The following is a 19,808-nucleotide window of genomic DNA, read 5'->3' as shown; positions in this document are numbered from 1 at the left end:
GTGTTTGTGTGTTATATAATGTAACCACTCGGTGTTCGGAGCTGTGCACAGGACACACACACACACACGCACACACACACACACACACACACACACACACACACACACACACACACAGACACACACACACACACACACACACACACACACAGACACACACACACACACACACACACACACACAGACACACACACACACACAGACACACACACACACACACACACACAGGCTCGAGGGGTAGCCGTACCCTTCGCCTGCTGACAGACTTCTTAAGTGCTTCTGCCATCCGCACTCTGCTTGCGTAATGTCCTCTTGAGTCCTGGGAAACACGTGAACACTAAGAGAGTTCCTTTTTTTGCTGCAGGGTGTTTTTCCCCCCTCTCTTTCTCTGAACCGAAGAGATTTCCCTCCCCTGCTTCGGGACATCACATTGTCAGCATTTTACCGTACCCTGCTGTGGTGTTTCCAAGTGACCTTCTAAGAACTGGTTAATAAATGAACACCTGAATGTTTGAGGACAATAGAAATAACTATTAAAACCACTCAATAAACAAAACACGCATGCGTAAACATGCGCACACGCACACACTCCATTGAGCTTTGAGGCAATTTTGACAAAGTGCTTTTAGTTTGCTAATGCCCTCCCCTGACAACTTACCCCTGACCCGAACCACAAAGTCAACGCCTAAAACTGCCTAAAAGCCACCTCAGTCAAAGTTCTGTGTAGTTGTACTAACGTGGTGTTCATTTTATTTTTTAATGTGCATGTGATGGTGGCCTTTTACTATTGTCTCTGCCTACACGTTTTGCTTGGAGACTGTGTCGCACACACACACACACACACACACACACACACACACACGCGCGCACACACACACACACACACACATACTGGGATGTTCAAGGTCAGAGCTCCTGTCAGCTCCTGTTTGGATGACACACCAGACCTTTTCCCCTCAACCAGACAGGAGGCCCCCCCAAAAGGGATCAGGGGGGGACAGTCTCGTGTGGTCAGACTGCGCTGAGTCACTGAGTGACAGAGTCACTGAGCACACCGCTCCACAGCAACAGTGTCCCTGCAGCATCAGTGGCCCTGCAGCATCAGTGGCCCTGCAGCATCAGTGGCCCTGCAGCATCAGTGGCCCTACAGCATCAGTGGCCCTGCAGCATCAGTGGCCCTACAGCATCAGTGGCCCTGCAGCATCAGTGGCCCTACAGCATCAGTGGCCCTGCAGCATCAGTGGCCCTGCAGCATCAGTGGCCCTGCAGCATCAGTGGCCCTGCAGCATCTCTCATCTCTTTCCTCTTCTTTGTCTCCATTTCCTCCAAATCTGGTTTCTCTCTGCCTCTTCAAATTATCAGGACATTTAGTAGCGTGTTGAAATTGTGTGTGTGTGTGTGTGCGTGCGTGTGTGTGTGTGTGTCCCTCTCTCTCTCTCTCTCTCTCTCTCTCTCTCTCTCTCTCTCGATGTGTAAGACATTGCACAGCCACATAATTCAATAACTTATCAATCTAACATTCACTTTGTGGGGACCTGTCCCAGTGGGTCCCTGCGGTAGAACAACCCAAGAGCAATTTCGTTCATTTGAAATTCAGATTTGATTACGCTATTTTGGTAGCTGTTCTCATCAATCTATTATGAGTGTCTAGAGCAGAGAGCTAACATGAAATTTAATTTTGAAGATAACGATTTAAAGGGGCAATTTGGAATTGAACGTACATTTTTTGACTCTTAAATAAATTATAGAGACACACGCTAGCCTGGTGATAAAACCAGTGTAATAGTCAGCTGACTATATTGATGTGAGATTGTAATTCATTGCTAGCTAATTAAGGAACGATATTACACCCTGCTTCCCAAAAACACACAACTTGATGGACGCTGCAGCCAGTAACAATGGAGCCTGTGCAATGTGTTGTGTATTGCAGTTTCATACCAGGTAATCCATGTAAAATGCAGACCTGATGACACGTAAAGTAGCTACAGTGTGGACAGATGCAGTAAGCTAATCAGTCAACATTCCTAAAGCACCATGGTCATGAAAAGTTAAATCTCAATCTCAACAGCCAAATCCATTATACGTTGCAGATAGTAAAACCATAGCTCTGTCTGCCTTCATCAAAACATCATTGACACAGCTCGGCCTACTGTGAATACCATACACTTAAATTATTTGGTCTTACCTGCCAGATCTTGCTTGCTAGCTATTTTTATCTTCTGAAGGCAAGCTGGGAGTCAAGCTGGCACTCACACGTAAGTCATAACTATCCATGAAGAAATCCCAGACATTACTTATTGTATTTCGGATAGCTGCCTTAGACGCAAGGTGACGTGGTACTGGCTTGCCAGGGCTTGCGACTTAATTGGGCTACTGTACTTCAGACAACATAGGCGACACTCAGCACTGGGCTGTTGTTTAGGATTCACACCTTCTCACAACCATCCTAACACTTACTCTCCAGAGAGGTAATAGACCTTATAGTGGACTGCTTTCAGAAGAATAGCCTAAAGCAATATTTACCAAAAATGAGTGATCACTATTTACACTTGATAACCTTTTTTTAGACAGATGCTACTGATAGACTTAAGTATAATGTGAATACAGACATATTCCCTGTTTAGGCTAACTCATCAGCTTGGCTTATTATCTTTTAAGACCCTGTTACTTGGATCATGTACGTTAGCAGCAGTGTGCTGGAATAGGATATTGTAGTGAACAGGGGTTGGAGCAGACAACTCTACTGGACATGAACATGAACCCGGGCCTCCCATCCCCTAAAGCAAGAGCACAACCCATTGTACTAACTAAGATGACCTTCCTAGCAGTGTTCCTAAGTTAACAGGGTTGTTTCAATATGCACCCTACACAACTCCTAGATGGTAATCTCAGTGTTTGTATATATAGAAAATAAAAGCCTGAGTCTTTGTGTAAAGTTTACTGATACGTTATTGACAACATTGTGAACGTATAAAAGCAATAACACACTCAAGGGTGCGCTATATCCAGGGTGGTCGGCTGGGATGGTCGAGGGCACTCAGCTGCACCATGGGCTAACACACATTGAGCCATAGAACCGATGAACGACCATCAATTGTGACATAATAGCAACATTGTCTCCAAATTAATACGTTCTGGGGGATTCCAACGTAACCATGGGTCGACGACCATACATTATGACATCATTTGCACAATGTACTGATAGTGTTGTCATTATGTGATGATGTTATTCCTAGAAAAGCTGATGAGTTGAGTCAAAGTGTCTGTTTTTAAAACTCTCACACTACCATCTGGGGTCGGGCCCGACCCCAGATGGTAACCTACTTTAGAGGGTGTAAAAAAAAAAGTATAGATATTCTAAGCTTCCAATTTTTCTTGACTCAAAAATGTCCCCAACAACTCCCAACCATTTTATTTGGTGTCTAGTATTCATTTGGTATTCAAATAATTACAAATGTTATTGGTTCAGGCCAAAAAAGGCCCAGTTCGCCCAACTCAGCCTATGGGAGGTGACAAAAATACAGTCTTGAATAGGATTAACTTTTTGCATGTACAACCTGACACGTCACTGCCTGTGTCATGAACATAGTTTACAAGTGATTGTAAAGATTCGGAGCATGTGAAATCTTGGACCCCATTTTGGGCCCCATTCTCTCCCATTGTCTTAAACACAATTAAATACATTGTAAAATCTGTTGTTATATATGAGTATGAAAAAAAGGTATTACTGTTTAAAAGACTGGCTTTTTAAATGTTTTCAGTATTGGGGTCTGGCCAGATCTGGTCTAGTATTGGGGGCTGGTAAACAATTGAGGCGAAATATGTATGACATTCTCACTGAGGTCCTCTTTGAACTTTTACACAGATGCAGTGAATTAATAGTGAGACTTTCACACAACATGTTATTTTTAAAAAAAATATGTTTTTAGGGCATTTCTGCTTTATTGGGATAGAAACAGTAGAGATTGACAGGAAGGATGGGTGAGAGAGAGGAGGAATGACATGCAAGATATGTCGAGGGTCGAACCAGGAACCTTGCGAGTACATGTGCTACGCCACGAAGCGCCCCCACACAACATATTATGACCATAGCATGAAAATAGGGGTGTGTAATAGGGGTGTGTAAAATGCATTCGCTGTATAAATGCAAAGTGTGAGATGTTTTCCCTTGGCATTAAGTGCGTGCGTATTGCTCAGACGTCACATGTGAAATACCGAGCGCACGTACACTGCACGGAGTTCGACGCGCGAGGAGGGAGGCTGCCCTTTGCGCATAATCATTGTAAGGAAAGGCAAAATCTTCGGAAGGTGAGGTCATCATTAAATCAGCAATTCATTCTAGTGTCTGGAAGAGCGGTGGGATGCAGGAGAAAAACCTGAACCCAACATGACGTGTCAAAAACAGAACTCACGTTCATTGTGGAGTATTCCTGCAGTCTAAATGGTGCGTAAAGGTTCCAGCGCGAAAACGTACCATTACGGACTCTCCCCTTTTCAGCACACTGGACAGCTCTCTCTATCACCGCGATTTACCGGAGTTTCGATTGTTAGAGGACCAAATTACAATCGGTGAACTTTGTTGTTAGCGACCCAGCGGCGCGCAAAAGGAGACCATGGAGAAACCTTCTAAACGACCATGGAAAAACTGTTGGTAATTTCAATTCGAGAGATGAACATTGCGGAATTCCTGTTGGAAATCTTTATCGTTGTGATTGCCCTTGTCTCGTTGTTCTCTAACTTGTTGGTGTTGCTATGTTTCACCCAAAGCGCCGAGATTCGCGCCCAGGTGCCAGGAATTTTCGTCCTCAACCTTTCCTTCTCCAATATCCTTATCGCCATGTTAAACATGCCAGCCACTTTTCTCGGGGTCGCGAAAAGCGAAAAGCCGTTCGGGGACTTTTTCTGCCAAGCCGTCAGCTTTGCGGACACTTTTCTCACCACAAACACGATGCTGAGCATGGCGGCGCTGAGCATCGACAGGTGGATAGCGGTGGTTTTCCCGCTGAGTTACTCAAGCAAAATGCGCTACAGAAACGCTTTCATCTTATTGGGGTACTCCTGGCTACACTCCATCACCTTCTCCCTCACCGCGCTGCTAATGTCGTGGGGAGGCTACAGCGAGACATATGCGTCGTGCACCATACACCTGAATGGCGGTGAGAGCGGCAGAGACATGGAGAAATTTGCCTCGTTTGCCGCTTTCACCGTTGTGCTCCACGCCACAGGTTTTGCGGTCTGTCTCTTCATCTTGTGCGTTAGTTATCACAAAGTTCTAAAAGTGGCCCGCTTTCACTGCAAGAGGATCGACGTCTTCACGGTGCAGACTCTCCTGCTGCTTGTTGATATGCACCCAAGGTATTAAAACATGTTAGGCCAAAAATATATGGGTCTATGATTTAATCGTTATCATCAATATCAAGTTTCTAACTCTTTCCTTCTTATTCCTCTCCCTCTCTTTATCCCCCCCCCCCTCTCGGTGTGTGTGTGTGTGTGTGTGTGTGTGTGTGTGTGTGTGTCTGTCTGTGTGTGTGTGTGTGTCTGTGTCTGTCTGTCTGTCTGTCTCTGTCTGCCTGCCTGTGTGTGTGTCTGATTGTTGAATGTTTTACAGTGTGAAACAGAGGTGTCTCCTGGAACAGAGGAGGAGGGGGCAACGCGCGACCAAGAAAATATGCATCTTCATCGGTTCCTTTGTCCTCTGCTTCGCACCCCACATCATAACAAGGTATGTACTGTGTACTATTGCTCTTGATACAGGCCTATTATGTTAACTTGACATACATGGATAGATAGATAGACCTTTTTCTGATGGCAGGAATATTCCATCATTACAGAGATCAGGAACGTGCTCAGACTTATGTAAGGGCAGAATAAAAGGGCAGAATAATTAATTTAAATCAACTCAAACTCATATAGATGGATTTCTGGATTTAAGGGTATTCATTTTTATTGGTTGAAACGTTGTTACAAATCTCCGTTCCAAATCCACAGGTTGACAGAGCTCCTGCCGCACGTGCGTGTCGACCGCTACTGGGGCATGGTGACCAAGTGCCTGTCCTACAGCAAGGCCGCCAGCGACCCGTTCGTCTACTCGCTGCTGCGGCAGCAGTACCGGAAAGTACTTGTCAACATCACCAACCGGATACTGAGGAGGGGCCGTTATCCGTCCTCCCGCTACAGCATGAGCAGCACGTTTGACACCCCGGACAACGGCGGCAGCATCCAGAGAATAAGCTAATGAAGCGGTAGAGACGAGGTTAGGGACGAGAGATAGAACTGTACTGACCCCTGTCGGGAAAGCGCACTACCTGCGGTGCCATTAAGCTGGACTTCTAGACTGAGGGCTTTACCCACTACAGGGCCGACCTGAACCATACTGTGCTGGCTCTGATATTTTTTTATTCACATTGTCCTTTCATGCACTGTTTCAGCAACCATGATGGATGCGTAACCAGGCCAGCCCACTACAGCTCGTCTTGGCTCAGATCGATTTCGCTCTGTAGTGTGAATTAGGGTCTAGTGTGGACACATAGCTATACAGTAATGCCAATACAATGAACCACTGCAAAATATGCACAAGAAGAAGTAATACTGAACTGCAGATTGACATTGTACGGGGGGCTCAATTTCAAGCAGATTGTACTGAATGAAATTTGGAAAGTTGCACAGTTCTTGGTTAACCAAAATTTCAGTTTGTGAAAAAGGTGAAAAAAGACTAACTATTTCACTCCGCAACATGGTAAACTCATCAACACACTGGAAAAACGTGTATTTGTATGTTTTGTTTTCGTGTCATTAAAAAAAAAAGTTTTATCACTGCATCATGTGTCTCATTATAGGTAGGCTACAATGGACCTCTTATGCCTTTAGTGGATCTAAGCCAGTTTTTTGTTTTGTTTAGCAAAGGATGATGCCAAGGTACAGAGACAGGCAATTCTATAAAGACCAGCTACACAACCAACAAAGTATCAATTACTGCACTCAAGACGCACGCAAGTGCACGTTCACTGATTAAATAAATTTGCGATACTTGCACACACAAGCAGGCCACGTCCACCCCCCTCGTACTCTCCGCCAACAAGGCTTGGCTCGCTCCTGTAGTGTAATATGATCGGCGGCTTGTAATACGCGCCATTCTGACGGCACTTTTTTTGCTCCAGGGATGCACCACAGGGACAAAGAAAGAACGTTTCCGTGGGTGGTAATTGCCAGAGACTGAGTAGCATTGCTCCCCACAAAAGCCTGCCACATCACTGTGGACGCGGAATACAAAATGTGTTTTGCAGCTGTAGTGCTTTTTCATATTTTGGCGACATGTTGGTGCGCCCCGCCGAGCTATTGTGAGCTGGGAGACGAGCTGTTGGGTAAAGTTCCTGATTTCTTGTTTTGTGTGCCTGATTTACATTTACAATGATGTCATCATGTCTTTGTGTAAAAGCAGATTGTCTTCCTCAAGTTCAACTGTAACTGTGTTTGGAGATATTTTTGGATAGGCCTACACAATGGATATAACACGTCCATTCACAATGACGAATCGCATCAGAAGCTCTGTAGCTTCTATTGTAATCAATGTCACAAACATTTTGCTTTAGATAATAATGTTTGACATTGGGATACCACATTGCTTATTTTGCTGACACAGATACGTGATAGATCATGACAGTGGTGTTATAAACTGTCTTACCCCCAGATATGTACGTAAAGGTGCATACAAGTTTATTAAAAGTTCTCAAGGTAAGACAGTTATTCAGTAAATCTCACAGATGCTTTTGCCTGTGCCTTGACGATCTCTCACCAGTGTGGATGTTTTATCATTGACACTGCTGCCTTCTAGCGGCACATTGTTAACATACAATGCGTTGTAGCCCATAACGTAGGCTTTTACTGCACTACATCTTCAGGTTGGTCTTTGACAACAGACCCATTGTCATGTGTTTTGTATTTTACAGGAAGATGCAGCAACAGCCCACCCGAGGAGGAAAAACGTAGGTGATTTCCTAGCTTTTAAAGGAAATGTAAATATAGATAGCAATATATTGTTCTACTGTACAGTACATGGTTGTACATGTGGCATACTTGCAGATACGTTGATTAGGAAATAGTACATTTAGAACCAACCCATGCTCTTAATACTCTCTTAACAAATCACTCTCATACAAATAGCATTCTTATACCAGTGTAGTTTGTAGTCAAGTGAGAGACCCCTACCTGTCAGAGTAATGGTTTGGCCTCACCTCTGCTACCTCTGTATCCTTAGATCAACTATCAAGGGTCATGGCCTCAGCTTCAGGCAAGCACAGCTAGCAGCACAGAACTGTTTCAAATACCAACAGTCATAGCAAGATGCAACAAGCCTCCACATAGCACATAGAGTCAAAGAGAGCAGATAGGGGTCGAAATGGAAGCTCACTTCTGTCTTTGATGACATATTTTTGTGATCAAGTTTTTATTATTATTTAAAGGTTTTCTGGGGCCTGTTCTGTCATCGTAATGACATGAGCAGAACACAGAGTAAACATTTTAACAGTGGGACAACCTTCTATCAAAATGCTGCGTACCGTCACTAATACCTCAGTCACTGTCCTTTGCATACTGACAGCAGTTGAACACGGTTCATATACAAATGTCTACAGGTTGAAAATGCTTCACTCTCCCATTGCTTACGCGGGGCACAGTATCTATTCATGATGCATTTACAGAAGGTGGTTCCAGAACTCTGGATAGAATTGTGCTCAGTATACTGGTGATAACCCGTTTGAGATAAGATAAAGTTTGCTCACATGCTGTACCTCTATCTCTCCTCCCTGCAGCCACCTGTACAGACGTGAACGTGGGGTACTGCAACGACATGGACTATTCCAGGTGGGTTCTCATAGTTTAAGTTCAAATTCAAGTTCAACGTTTATTTATCATTACATGGGATACAAGTACACAATGCAGCGAAATTCTTGGGGCAGAGCAGCTCTTCAACAATGCGACAGCAATCGACAACAATCAACAATAAAATGTCATAAAAGATAATAAAAGATAATACAAACAATAACAATAACAGAAGGTGTTCTATAGCAGCAGGAGAGGGCGTAAAAACTGCAGTGTGCAATATCAATGGAGAGTGTCACTGAACAGCACTTTACACCAAAAGGGTTCTACAAAGGGTTCCGAAGAAACCTGTATGGTTTTGCGTAGCACCTTCTCTTTCAAAGAGTGTACCAATAAAGTTTGGTTTTTATTGACGTTCCAGAACCATCTTCCCCAACATCCTGGGGCACCGCACGCGCACGGAGGCGGAGTCGGGTGCTGAGTACCTCCTCCTGAGCGTCATCGACAGCCTCCTCAACGGAGAGTGTTCCCCCGACATCCGCCTGCTCGGCTGCTCCGTGCTCGCGCCGCGTTGCCGGGACGACCGCGTAATGAGGCCGTGCCGCAGCTCGTGCGAGGCGGTGAGGAAGGAGTGTGGCCACACCTTCAAGAGTATCGACATGGCTTGGCCCTACTTCCTGGACTGCGACCGCTTCTTCACCAGCGACCTGGAAGGCTGTTATGACCCGCTAGCAGCCCATAAAGGTAAGGGTGGGTGTCAGGGGTCAATGTTGGGTCCAGTCGTTTTTTGGGCTATTTTACAGAATGGGGTAGCTGGTGTAGAAACATGACCTTTGGTGGTGCTTAGAGGTAGGTAGGGGTCATGGAGGATTCTATCCCTGTTTTTTTGGTGAGCTAAAGAGGTATTCTGTGATCTATGCCCTGTGATCGATTCTGTGATCTATGCCCTGAAATGAACCAAGTCAATGAAACTCATTATTATCTACAGTAGGCTGTAGAGCCAGCTAATCCCTTTCTTCTTCCCTCTCTCTCTTCTCCTTTCTATATCCCCCTCCCCTCCCCCCCCCCTTCTCCCCTCCCTCAGCCAGACAGGAGATCGCCCTGGCCAGCCTCTCCCCGGACGAGCCTTCCACCATCATCCAGTTCATCTACCACACCAACGCCCAGATGTACAGCATCCTGAAGAGGACGGCTGCCAAATGCTCCCACATCTCCCACGTCTACAGTATCGGACGCAGCACTGACGGCAAAGACCTGCTCGTCATAGAATTCACCAACAACCCTGGCCAGCACGAGCTGTGTGAGTGGGGAGACTTTGGTTGTGTGTGTGTGTGTGTGTGTGTGTGTGTGTGTGTGTGTGTGTGTGTGTGTGTGTGTGTGACGAGCTGGATTGGGCTACCTAGGTACCTAGGGAATCTATGGGTACAGGCTGTACCAGAGCGAGTACAGGGCCATGTCAGTGAATTTGAACATTAACAGACTCAACCTCTGCCTCACCTCCTCCCCTTTAATGTTACCCCCCCCACCCCCCACTCCTACCAGTGGAGCCGGAGATCAAGCTGGTGGGCAACATGCACGGTAACGAGGTCCTGGGGCGCCAGCTGCTGATCTACATGAGCCAGTACCTGTGTTCCGAGTACCTCCTGGGGAACCGGCGGATCCAGACGCTGATCAACACCACGCGCATCCACATCCTGGCCTCCATGAACCCCGACGGTTACGAGCTGGCCGCCTCCGAGGTAGAGGATAACAATGACCCGGACTACAACAACCCGGAAGTAAATATTGGGTAGTATATAGCCGTCATTATCCGCTCCCTTCCGTGGTGGGGGAAATCGCCGAAGAGGGGGCTGTGGTGTGGTGGCTCGAGGTGGAGGTTTCCGGCTTCTAACGACAGATTTAGGATCAGAGGACCCAGCTCTATATCGGGAGATGATGCATTTGGGTTGAAGGGAGATTTCTGATCCTGAATCAGTGGTTAGGGGTAACTTCTATCTTCTTTACTCTGCGTTGGTGCTTAGTGTCCTTAATAGCAGGTCTAGGGCCAGCTGGAGCAGTTGTTCTGTTGTTCCTGTCCGGGGTGTATTATTTGATGTTGCTGGCGTAGCGTTTGGTACCTATATATTTAGTTGTGAGCCTAGACAGTTACAGTGAGCCTAGAAGTCTGTCAAGGGAGTGTAGATAGCCTAACCAGAGAATACCACACCGGATTTTTACCTATTAGACAGTCTGCATAGCCATGTAACTGAGGGAAACAGGTGGAAATTGTTTCGGGAAAAATTATTTAGTTTGTTGCACAACATTATGACAACTAAATACACCCATGGTTGAAATTACGATTTGAAGCATCGTAGCTGGTCCTAGTTCAGTTATTAAGGGCAAGAAGTAATCAATCCCAGCCTATTGGGGTTGTGTGCGATGGAGTACCGGTACTCTCTTTCGAAGCCCTTCCTCAACTGTCTGCCGCCTACCGTACCTGTGCTCTCCTACTGGTTCAGGCCACGCCCTCCACTGTCAGAGAGAGCGTGAGTGACAGTATCCCTGTGCAATCAGCGGTGCAGTGAGTCTGTTGTCATAGAGTTTCACGAGGGCAGACACGGCCCTTTGATGGGACAAGAAAGCGCCCCCATGATAAATCTCGGGCCCTGGGTCGGCTCTCAGGTTTTGGGGTTCAGGTGGACCCGTGAAGATCACTGTTAACTGTTGTCCAATAACTGCAAAATCATTAAAAGGTACTTGGCGTGCAACACCAAAATGCTAGCTGGCTAACTGTGACGTAAAACTCAAAGGCAGTTTTACGGTTTATCAGCATTTTGCAGTTATGTGCCTCTTAATGGTTTCACAGTTGTTGGGCAACAATGACCGATAAAAATGTTATGAACACCACAGGCATATTAAACTGTTTATTGACACACAAGAAAAGCAATCACAGCAGAAATCGGAGGTAGACAACAATAGGTTATTGTACATTGGGGCAGATGAGAAGAACTCTTTGTTGTCCCGTGGCGTCAGGGGCGTGGCCGTGGCGTCAGCTCCATGGATATCTATAGTAGATTTGACCAAACCTGGTCCACTCCATGGTCCAAACACGGTTCTGAATGATCTAACTACTGTTATTTTCAAAATTTTAAACAGATTCAAACATTCGAATTTTGAAAATAGAGAGTCTAGTTTATGTAAGGCTGCTGGCTGTGGGAAAGCTGTTGGCCACTTTGTTGTCAACTAACCAGGGATTTCTGGGGCCTGTTCTGTCACCGTAACGACATAAGCTGAACACAGAGTAAACATTTTAACAGTGGGACAACCTTCTATCAAAATGCTGCGTACCGTCACTAATACCTCAGTCACTGTCCTTTGCATACTGACAGCAGTTGAACACGGTTCATATACAAATGTCTACAGGTTGCAAAACGTTGAAAAATGACTTTTTGGGGAGAGAGAACGCCAGTTTACTTCACCAACCATCTGGTAGTGTAAGGAATTACTCCATAATCCTCACTATTATGAAAAAACATTAGAAACTCAATTTCGCATGTAGCACTATCCTGTAGCACTATCCTGATACACATTTGATATACATGAACTGTAGTTTCAACTGGCCATCAAAATGCATCGTTTTATATCAAATGTTATGGGCCTGAGGCATAAGTGATGGTATGTGGCAGTCTGTTAATAGGCAGTCCTTACATCTAGCTGTTGATAAGCTGGTAAAATTATGGCAAAATACGGAAATCCACATCCAATAAAACAAGAAGACAGGTGAAGTGATGCTTTAAAACTAAAGCAAACCATCATATTTCGAAAAAACTAAACAAAACACCTCTTTCCAGATTTCCAGAAGGACATTCAAGGCATCTTGGGGTTATAAGAAAGGTTTTAATCAATCGGCCATTGATTGATTGATTGATAAGGTTGTGCCCTCTCCATGTTCACCATCTCTCTCCCATTTCTCTTCCTGTCTCCGACCTGGGGAGCACGTTGGGTTAACCTGTCCGTCTATTTCAAATGAGCAGTAAACACAAGATACACAAGATAACTTTCCCACAAATATTTACATTTTGCATTTTTGCTGTAAATATTTACATATTTACAGCTTTTGGTTGCTTTCAAAGGAATGGGTTTTTAGCTGAATCTTGTGGAGTTGTTTTCTGCTCACTGCTAAGGGGCTCCCTGTCCTGTCCATCAATGCAGTGCTGACGGATATATGGATATATACAAATGGGACATGGTCTAGTTTGTCCTCATCAATAATGATAGTTACTCTTTCACACACGTTCATATCTTCACCTTAATTTTATCATGGTTACTTCCTCTCCATCACTCAGTCCATCCATCCATCCATCACATACATTTACTTACCTCTCACTAATCACGTGCCTCTTTCACCATTACATCCCTTCTGATACCCACAATCCTTTGCTCTCTGTAACCGCCCTATCCCTCGTGGTCATGTGGAACGTTATTGTAGGGTCCCACACTAAACACTTGGACGAGTGGTCGAACCAACGCCCAGAACATCGACCTGAACCGGAACTTTCCGGACCTCACCTCTGGCCTCTACCGCAACCGTAGGATCAGGAGCTACAGGATGGACCACATCCCCATCCCTGACGCCTACTGGTTTGGTAAGGTATGGGTCGCAGCTTTCCTACTTTGTTGGTTTGTTGTGTTTTTGTTATAGGGCTTATGATTATGACCAAATTTGTATTGCTTTGCTTTTTTATGTTGTCTAGGTCGAAGCAAATACAGAGCAATAGACAATAAATACAATACACAAATACAATAAATAGGATACACAAATACAATAAATAGGATACACAAATACAATAAATATGATACATAAATAGGATTCCTACAGAATCAATTTAAACTCAATAAAATACAAATAATGAAACCAAATTATAAGAATATAATGCAATGCGTAGTGAAAATATTAAATATATCCCTTATTTAATAGTGGATGCCTTACCCTCCCATCTGCTGCTACCCTCCCACCCCCCATTGCATTTACAACCTCCCTCAATGTCTTCTTTATAATGCTCGGCCCAGGAATCAAACCAGCGACCTTCCAACTGCCAGTCTTCTCTAACCCCTAGGCCTCCTTCCTCTCTGTCCCAGGTGGCACCAGAGACCTATGCGGTGATGAAGTGGATCCGCTCCCTACCCTTCGTCCAGTCAGCCAGCCTCCACGGAGGGGAGCTGGTGGTCTCCTACCCCTTTGACTTCTCCAGACACCCCCAGGAGCAGAGGATGTTCTCCCCCACCCCTGATGAACAGGTAGGTTCAGATCATGGACTTATACACACTAGAGGGCGCACTCCCCTAAATGAACTGTACATATAAATGTATTATATGTCATGAATGGGACAGTGCCTTCTATAGTCATATATCTGTATAGTTCAAATTTACATTCAGATCAGATGAAAAAAAAAAACATTTTTGTCTCACACTTGGGCAGTTGGTCTCGCTGTATATAATCCATTGCACATACACATTACGAAACACGGTATAAAGCACACAGAATCTTTTGCATGCCATTACTTTTGGTGCCCTAGAAATAGATAGACGACACATTGTAAATGGCTTTCAGGGGCATGACGCCAGGTGCCAGTAACAGACTGACCTGAGACACTGGAACTGAGTTGACATAACACTCCAGCACAGCAGGTGGCAGTGAATCACCAACATTTGATTTACGCACTCTCAAATCACGGAAGGTGAAGAAAGTTGACGACACGGCGCTCCCCATATAATCACAGTTCATTTAGGGGAGTGTGCCCTCTAGTGGTTACAACTCTATGAATACTACTAACTGACCTCCTCTGTGCAGGCGTTTAAGCAGCTGGCTCGGACCTACGCCGACGCCCACACCAGCATGGCCGACAACAACACAGAGAGGTGTGGAGCCTCCTTCTACAGGACCGGGGGCATCATCAACGGTGCCCAATGGTACAGCTTTGCTGGGGGTGAGTTACTGTGCTTACTGACTGACTCTATGGAGCGGAGGTGGTTTGATAGCCCTGGTCCCTGCCTGAGACTCGGGAATTGGCCCTTGAACCTGGAGGATGGCCTCTTGGTTTAATGGCACGTGCTTGGGTTTAGCATGTGGGTTCAAAACCTGCCTGGTTGATGCAGACAAGTTAAATAAGTATTCACGTTGTTAATGCTGGTTACTGCCAGTGTGTGATTTCCATCTTCTGTGAGGTGGACTATAGAGTTCTGTGATTTGATTTAGCTTCACTGAAAATGGTCTATCCAGGCTTTTCTCCACTGTCTGATTCAGTCTCTGCTTGTGGAGCTGGTCCTGTGTTAACCCCTTCTTTCCTGTAGGCATGTCAGACTTCAACTACCTCCACACCAACTGCTTTGAGATCACCGTGGAGCTGGGCTGCACAAAGTTTCCCTCAGAGGAGGAGCTTTACCCAGAATGGCTGCGGAACAAGGAAGCCCTGCTCAGTTTCATGGAGTCGGTGGGTCTGTCCTCTTATTACTGAGCAACCGGGCGGGGATCGTCGGCCATTTTGTGTCATTGATAATATGTTACATACGGTACATTACCAAATCATGGTCGCTCAGAATCAAATGCGTCTCTTCATCATCTGCTAATATCAACAGAGAATACACACCGTTAAACTATTTATTTTGACCCGGCTTTTGTATACAGTTCATTAGAGACAGGCGCTTATTTGCTTCAATGTCATTAGTCACCAGGCTATTACTGGAGACAGGCGTTTATATATATATATAATACATGCCATTTAGCTGACGCTTTTATCCAAAGCGACTTACATTGCAGTGAGTGCATACATTTCAGTATATATGGTCCCAGCAGGAATCAAACCCACAACCTAAGTGTTGTTAGCGCCATGCTCTACCAACTGAGCCACAGAGGACCACGTTTAGTGGACACGCAGCTAGGTTTTACTGCCTTCCTGACCAGAGCTCGCTTGAACAATATTTTTTTAATATTCTGTGTATTATTAATATCCATACATTATTCCCAATCCCTGGTATTCCCGGTCATTCCCTATCCGTGTTATTCCCTGTCCCTGTCCAGGTCCACAGAGGGTTAAAGGGAGTTGTGAAGGATGAGGATGGATACGGGATCAAAGGAGCGTCGATTGCCGTCCGGGGTATAAGGCATGACGTCACCACAGGTACTGTAACCGCCATAACAGCCGGCTCTTGCTCCCACGTATAAACTTGTCTGAAGACGTCTGAGTAAACAGTGGGTAGTGCCAAGTGTTTGGTAGAGGGTGAGTTACTTTGGGAGGATATCACTGTATCTCTGTCTCCTTTCTTTCCCTTCTACCCTTCCTCCCCCTCTCCCCATCCCCTCCCTCCCCTCCCCTCCCCTCCCCCCGTCCCTGCCCCCTTCTCTCTCTCCAGCGGAGGATGGTGACTACTGGAGGCTGTTGAGCGCAGGGACTCACGTCCTGACAGCGTCCGCCAAGGGCTACTCCAGAGTCAGCAAAAGGATCCGCCTGCCAGTCAACATGGAAAGAGCCGGACGAGTCGACTTTGTGCTCAAGAAGGTATCAAAATATATATTTTTTAAAAGGTTGTCTATAAAGCTGGCATTTCCCAACAATTGTTTACATTCTCCGTCCTTGCCTGCCTCCTGTCCTCTTCATCTTCTTCCTCCTCCTCGTCCTCTGCTGCCACCTCCTACTTAATTTTACCCCTCTCTCCTCCTCATCCTCCCACTCCTTCTCCTCCCCACCTCGCTTTCTCTCCCCCCCCTCCTCCAGGTCCCTATCGAGCCCGACAGAAACGACTACCTCTTCCCCTCCACGGACACGTACGAGCGCTTCGACCCCTACAACCAGTTTGAGCGCTACACCCAGACGGAGCTGGGGGAAGGAGGGTTGGAGCACCAGGAGAAACCCTGGTGGTGGAACTACTTCACCCAATCAGGCATCTCCGCCCCCACCTGGCTGCTACGCAACTATTAGCCCCTCCCCCCCAGAGTTAGGACACGTTCCGATTCTCCACCCTTCACACAGAGGTGGGGTTTCATGCACGTTCCTCGTTGTGTGTTTAAAAAGCATTCGATTGGTGCAAGCATGGCAGGAGAGAGTTTCAACCATATTCATTAAGTCTGTTATTTTTAATCCATAAGGGGGAGGCAGAATGGAAGAGAATGGAAACCGAGGTGTCAGAGTTGTGCAGGGGTGGTGGGCAACGTATGCACGGGTATGCTACCGGTGGTGTGCAGGCTTTAGTTCTAGCCCAGGACTAAGCAACACACTGACGTCGATTGAGGTCATGGCAGAATCTCAAAAAGTATTTCCTTGATTCCTTGTGTCCTCTTACCTAAAAATGCTCTGGCAGAGAAGGAACCTCACACCTCCTCCTCCACTGGGCACGAGGTGACGGTGTGAGGAATCGAGGAAAGACTTTTGAGATGATGATCAGTCGAATCAGGTGTGTTAATGCTGGGCTGGAACGAAAACCTGCACACAGTGCGGCTTCTGTCGTTCCCCACCCCTGGATTTTGTAGAATGGATCATTCCTACATTCAAAGCAATATTTGGTGATGGGTTGTACCAGCGTCCATATTTGGTGTTCTACATTTTTGGAATGTTTGATTTACTGATGGTTTTATGATGTCAACTTTTTGGAATTCTGTGCTTCTCTCAGTGTTCTCTTTGCTACAATTTATTTAATTACATGGAAATTCTCGGGCAGCTGCATCACGGTTTTTGTTTTGGAGATATGAAGAAGCACATAATGTTGTTGGACCGACTCCCTCATTTTACAGTTGCAGTTATTATTATCTATGCCATTTGCCCAATGCTTTTATCAAAAGCAACTTTCACTCGTGAGTGAGTGCATACATGTTTGCATATGTGGTCCCAGTGGGCATCGAACCCACAACATTTGTATTGTTAGCACCTCTTCATAGAAAGATACAGACAATTCCTGCATAATATCCCTCCCTGTCTTGCTGTATGCCTAGTGGACTTTAGGACACACACCAGACCTCTAGTGTGTTCCGTATTCTGTGTTTTATGATTAGGGGCAAATCCCAAACATACAGGCAGCTGGTGACGGCTGCTTACCGTATTCCCTTAAGGATGAGCATGTCTAAAGATACTCTGGATATTCATACTTATAGGCTGTGTCTAAAATTTTGCTCATTACATTTTAATAATTCATTTTTGGGACATCCAGGGACGGTTTCCTGGACACAGATTAAGCCTAATCCTAGATTTAAAAGCACCTTCAATTGAAGATATTTTTTAAATGATCCTTGAGGATTAGGTTTAAACTGTGTCTGAGAAAATGGCTCATTCTTTTTTTTATTTTCAATTGATTAAGGCAGTTGGAAATGAAAGGAGTGAGATCAAGGATTTTTATTATTAGTATATGAACCCATGCTACTAAGTGTTGGTATTCAGAATATGAGGGCAGGGAAATAACCATCATACCATTTTTCGGGGATATCTGACTACCTTTTAGGTCTTTCTATGGAGTAAGTGAGTTTGAGTTTCACAGTAGCTTGTTTGAGTGTCATAGTATCTTCACTTGTAGGTAACCAGCTATCTTTTGCAATTGTCTTCACATACAGAAATGCTTGTGGAAGCCATTAATCAAATATAAACAATCTGTATCAAAAGCCCAACAAAGCATAACATGTTTTTCACATGTATATTGTATTTTCAGAAACGATTTTACTGTCATGGTGACATTCATCGCCATAACCACAAGAGGGCGCCACAGTCTATGAAATGAATGCCATACGCCACCGTTCACCCGTGCCGTTCACGCCCAAGGATAGGGCACCTCGACATGTTCTTATATCACTCAGAGACTATTAAAAGTCATATTTTGGCTATGTTGTTGTTTTTTCTCAACCATATACTGTTTTCTATAAGGTTAATTTAGCTATTTAGAACGAGATAAGACAGATACATGTGAAATGCAATATGGACAGCGGCAATAAGTGGATGCGAAGTCACTTTATCATCCACTACCACCGGACAAAACTTGGAAGTCACTGCTTTTATTTATAAAGCCCACACATGCGTATGAAAATCAATCATCAAATGATGCTTTCCCAGTGGTTTGTAGGTCTGGTCTTAGATGTTAGGTCCACATTGCTTATACTTTTGAGGAATGCGAAAGGACGATAGTTTTCTGGTCATGTGTGACTCTGTTGGTAGAGCAGAGCACTGGCAGCAACACGGTTTCAATGTTCGGTTACCGATTGAACCATTTATTTACCAAACATGTAGCTTCCTTACAGTATAAATCTTTGGATAAAAGTGTCTGAAAAAATCGTATTAATACTGACATAAATGTATCATAATACATACATTTCAATACACTTGACATCTAGGCATAGGCCTAACTACCAATTTTATTTGGATGTAGACCTAGACATTTTTTTTAATAGTCACTTTTAATTGAATAGCATACTAGGCTACTTGATCGAGTTTATGTCTCTGGAAATAAAAATAATAATTAAAAAAAACTGTGATCAAGGTCACAAGACAGCAGCGCACGTGAACATGATTGAGTGAACGAAAACGAGTTCGATGTGTTGGCGAAACTCAAATTAAGGATTGCTCACATTCATCAAATATTCTACAAGTTTGACAAGTTGTCATTACATATTTGAAACCAAAGGAAAACAGAAGACGCAACAACGCAATAGTGACATTAGCCATTGTTACAGGTGAGAACGTTGGTTGATTGAGTTACTACGGAAACGGGGGTTCCACAAGTTTGCAAACACTCCAGTGATTTGTTTGTTGTTTGTTGTCACACGGTCGGCAGAGACCTTTCGGCCTAGAAGACAGATACAAGACAATCTGCCACATCTGACAGAGACAGACTCCAGGCAGAAGAAGAAAAAGGTAGGACAGTTGTATTCCATACATTCCATCACCTATACCTATCACCAATCCATCATGTTTTGCCCTTAAGCGGTAGCGACGCTGCCCTGCTGTGATCAATAAGGAAGGGAGTGTGAACCTTATGTC

General features: G+C 44.9%; 2 protein-coding genes across 2 annotated transcripts; both read left to right on the top strand.

Moving 5' to 3' along the window:
* Positions 1–4,669: 4,669 nt before the first annotated feature.
* Positions 4,670–6,235, top strand: LOC310820969 (G-protein coupled receptor 26-like; the record flags this gene model as incomplete). Its single annotated transcript, XM_083692813.1, has 3 exons — positions 4,670–5,355; positions 5,609–5,722; positions 5,989–6,235. The coding sequence occupies 3 exons, from the start codon at positions 4,670–4,672 to the stop codon at positions 6,233–6,235; spliced, it is 1,047 nt and encodes a 348-aa protein (XP_083548939.1).
* Positions 6,236–7,241: 1,006 nt separating this feature from the next.
* On the top strand, positions 7,242–18,649 carry cpz (carboxypeptidase Z). Its single transcript, XM_083692617.1, has 14 exons — positions 7,242–7,361; positions 7,947–7,982; positions 8,808–8,859; positions 9,239–9,561; positions 9,902–10,117; positions 10,360–10,595; positions 13,286–13,447; positions 13,936–14,094; positions 14,648–14,783; positions 15,148–15,287; positions 15,875–15,974; positions 16,207–16,352; positions 16,569–16,825; positions 18,487–18,649. The coding sequence occupies exons 1-13, from the start codon at positions 7,271–7,273 to the stop codon at positions 16,770–16,772; spliced, it is 2,001 nt and encodes a 666-aa protein (XP_083548743.1). The 5' UTR covers positions 7,242–7,270; the 3' UTR covers positions 16,773–16,825; positions 18,487–18,649.
* Positions 18,650–19,808: the final 1,159 nt, after the last annotated feature.

The sequence above is a fragment of the Argentina silus genome (genome assembly GCF_951799395.1).
Source record: "Argentina silus genome assembly, chromosome: 21".
In the NCBI taxonomy this organism is placed as follows: domain Eukaryota; kingdom Metazoa; phylum Chordata; class Actinopteri; order Argentiniformes; family Argentinidae; genus Argentina; species Argentina silus.
This window is presented reverse-complemented; position numbering and strand designations above follow the sequence as displayed.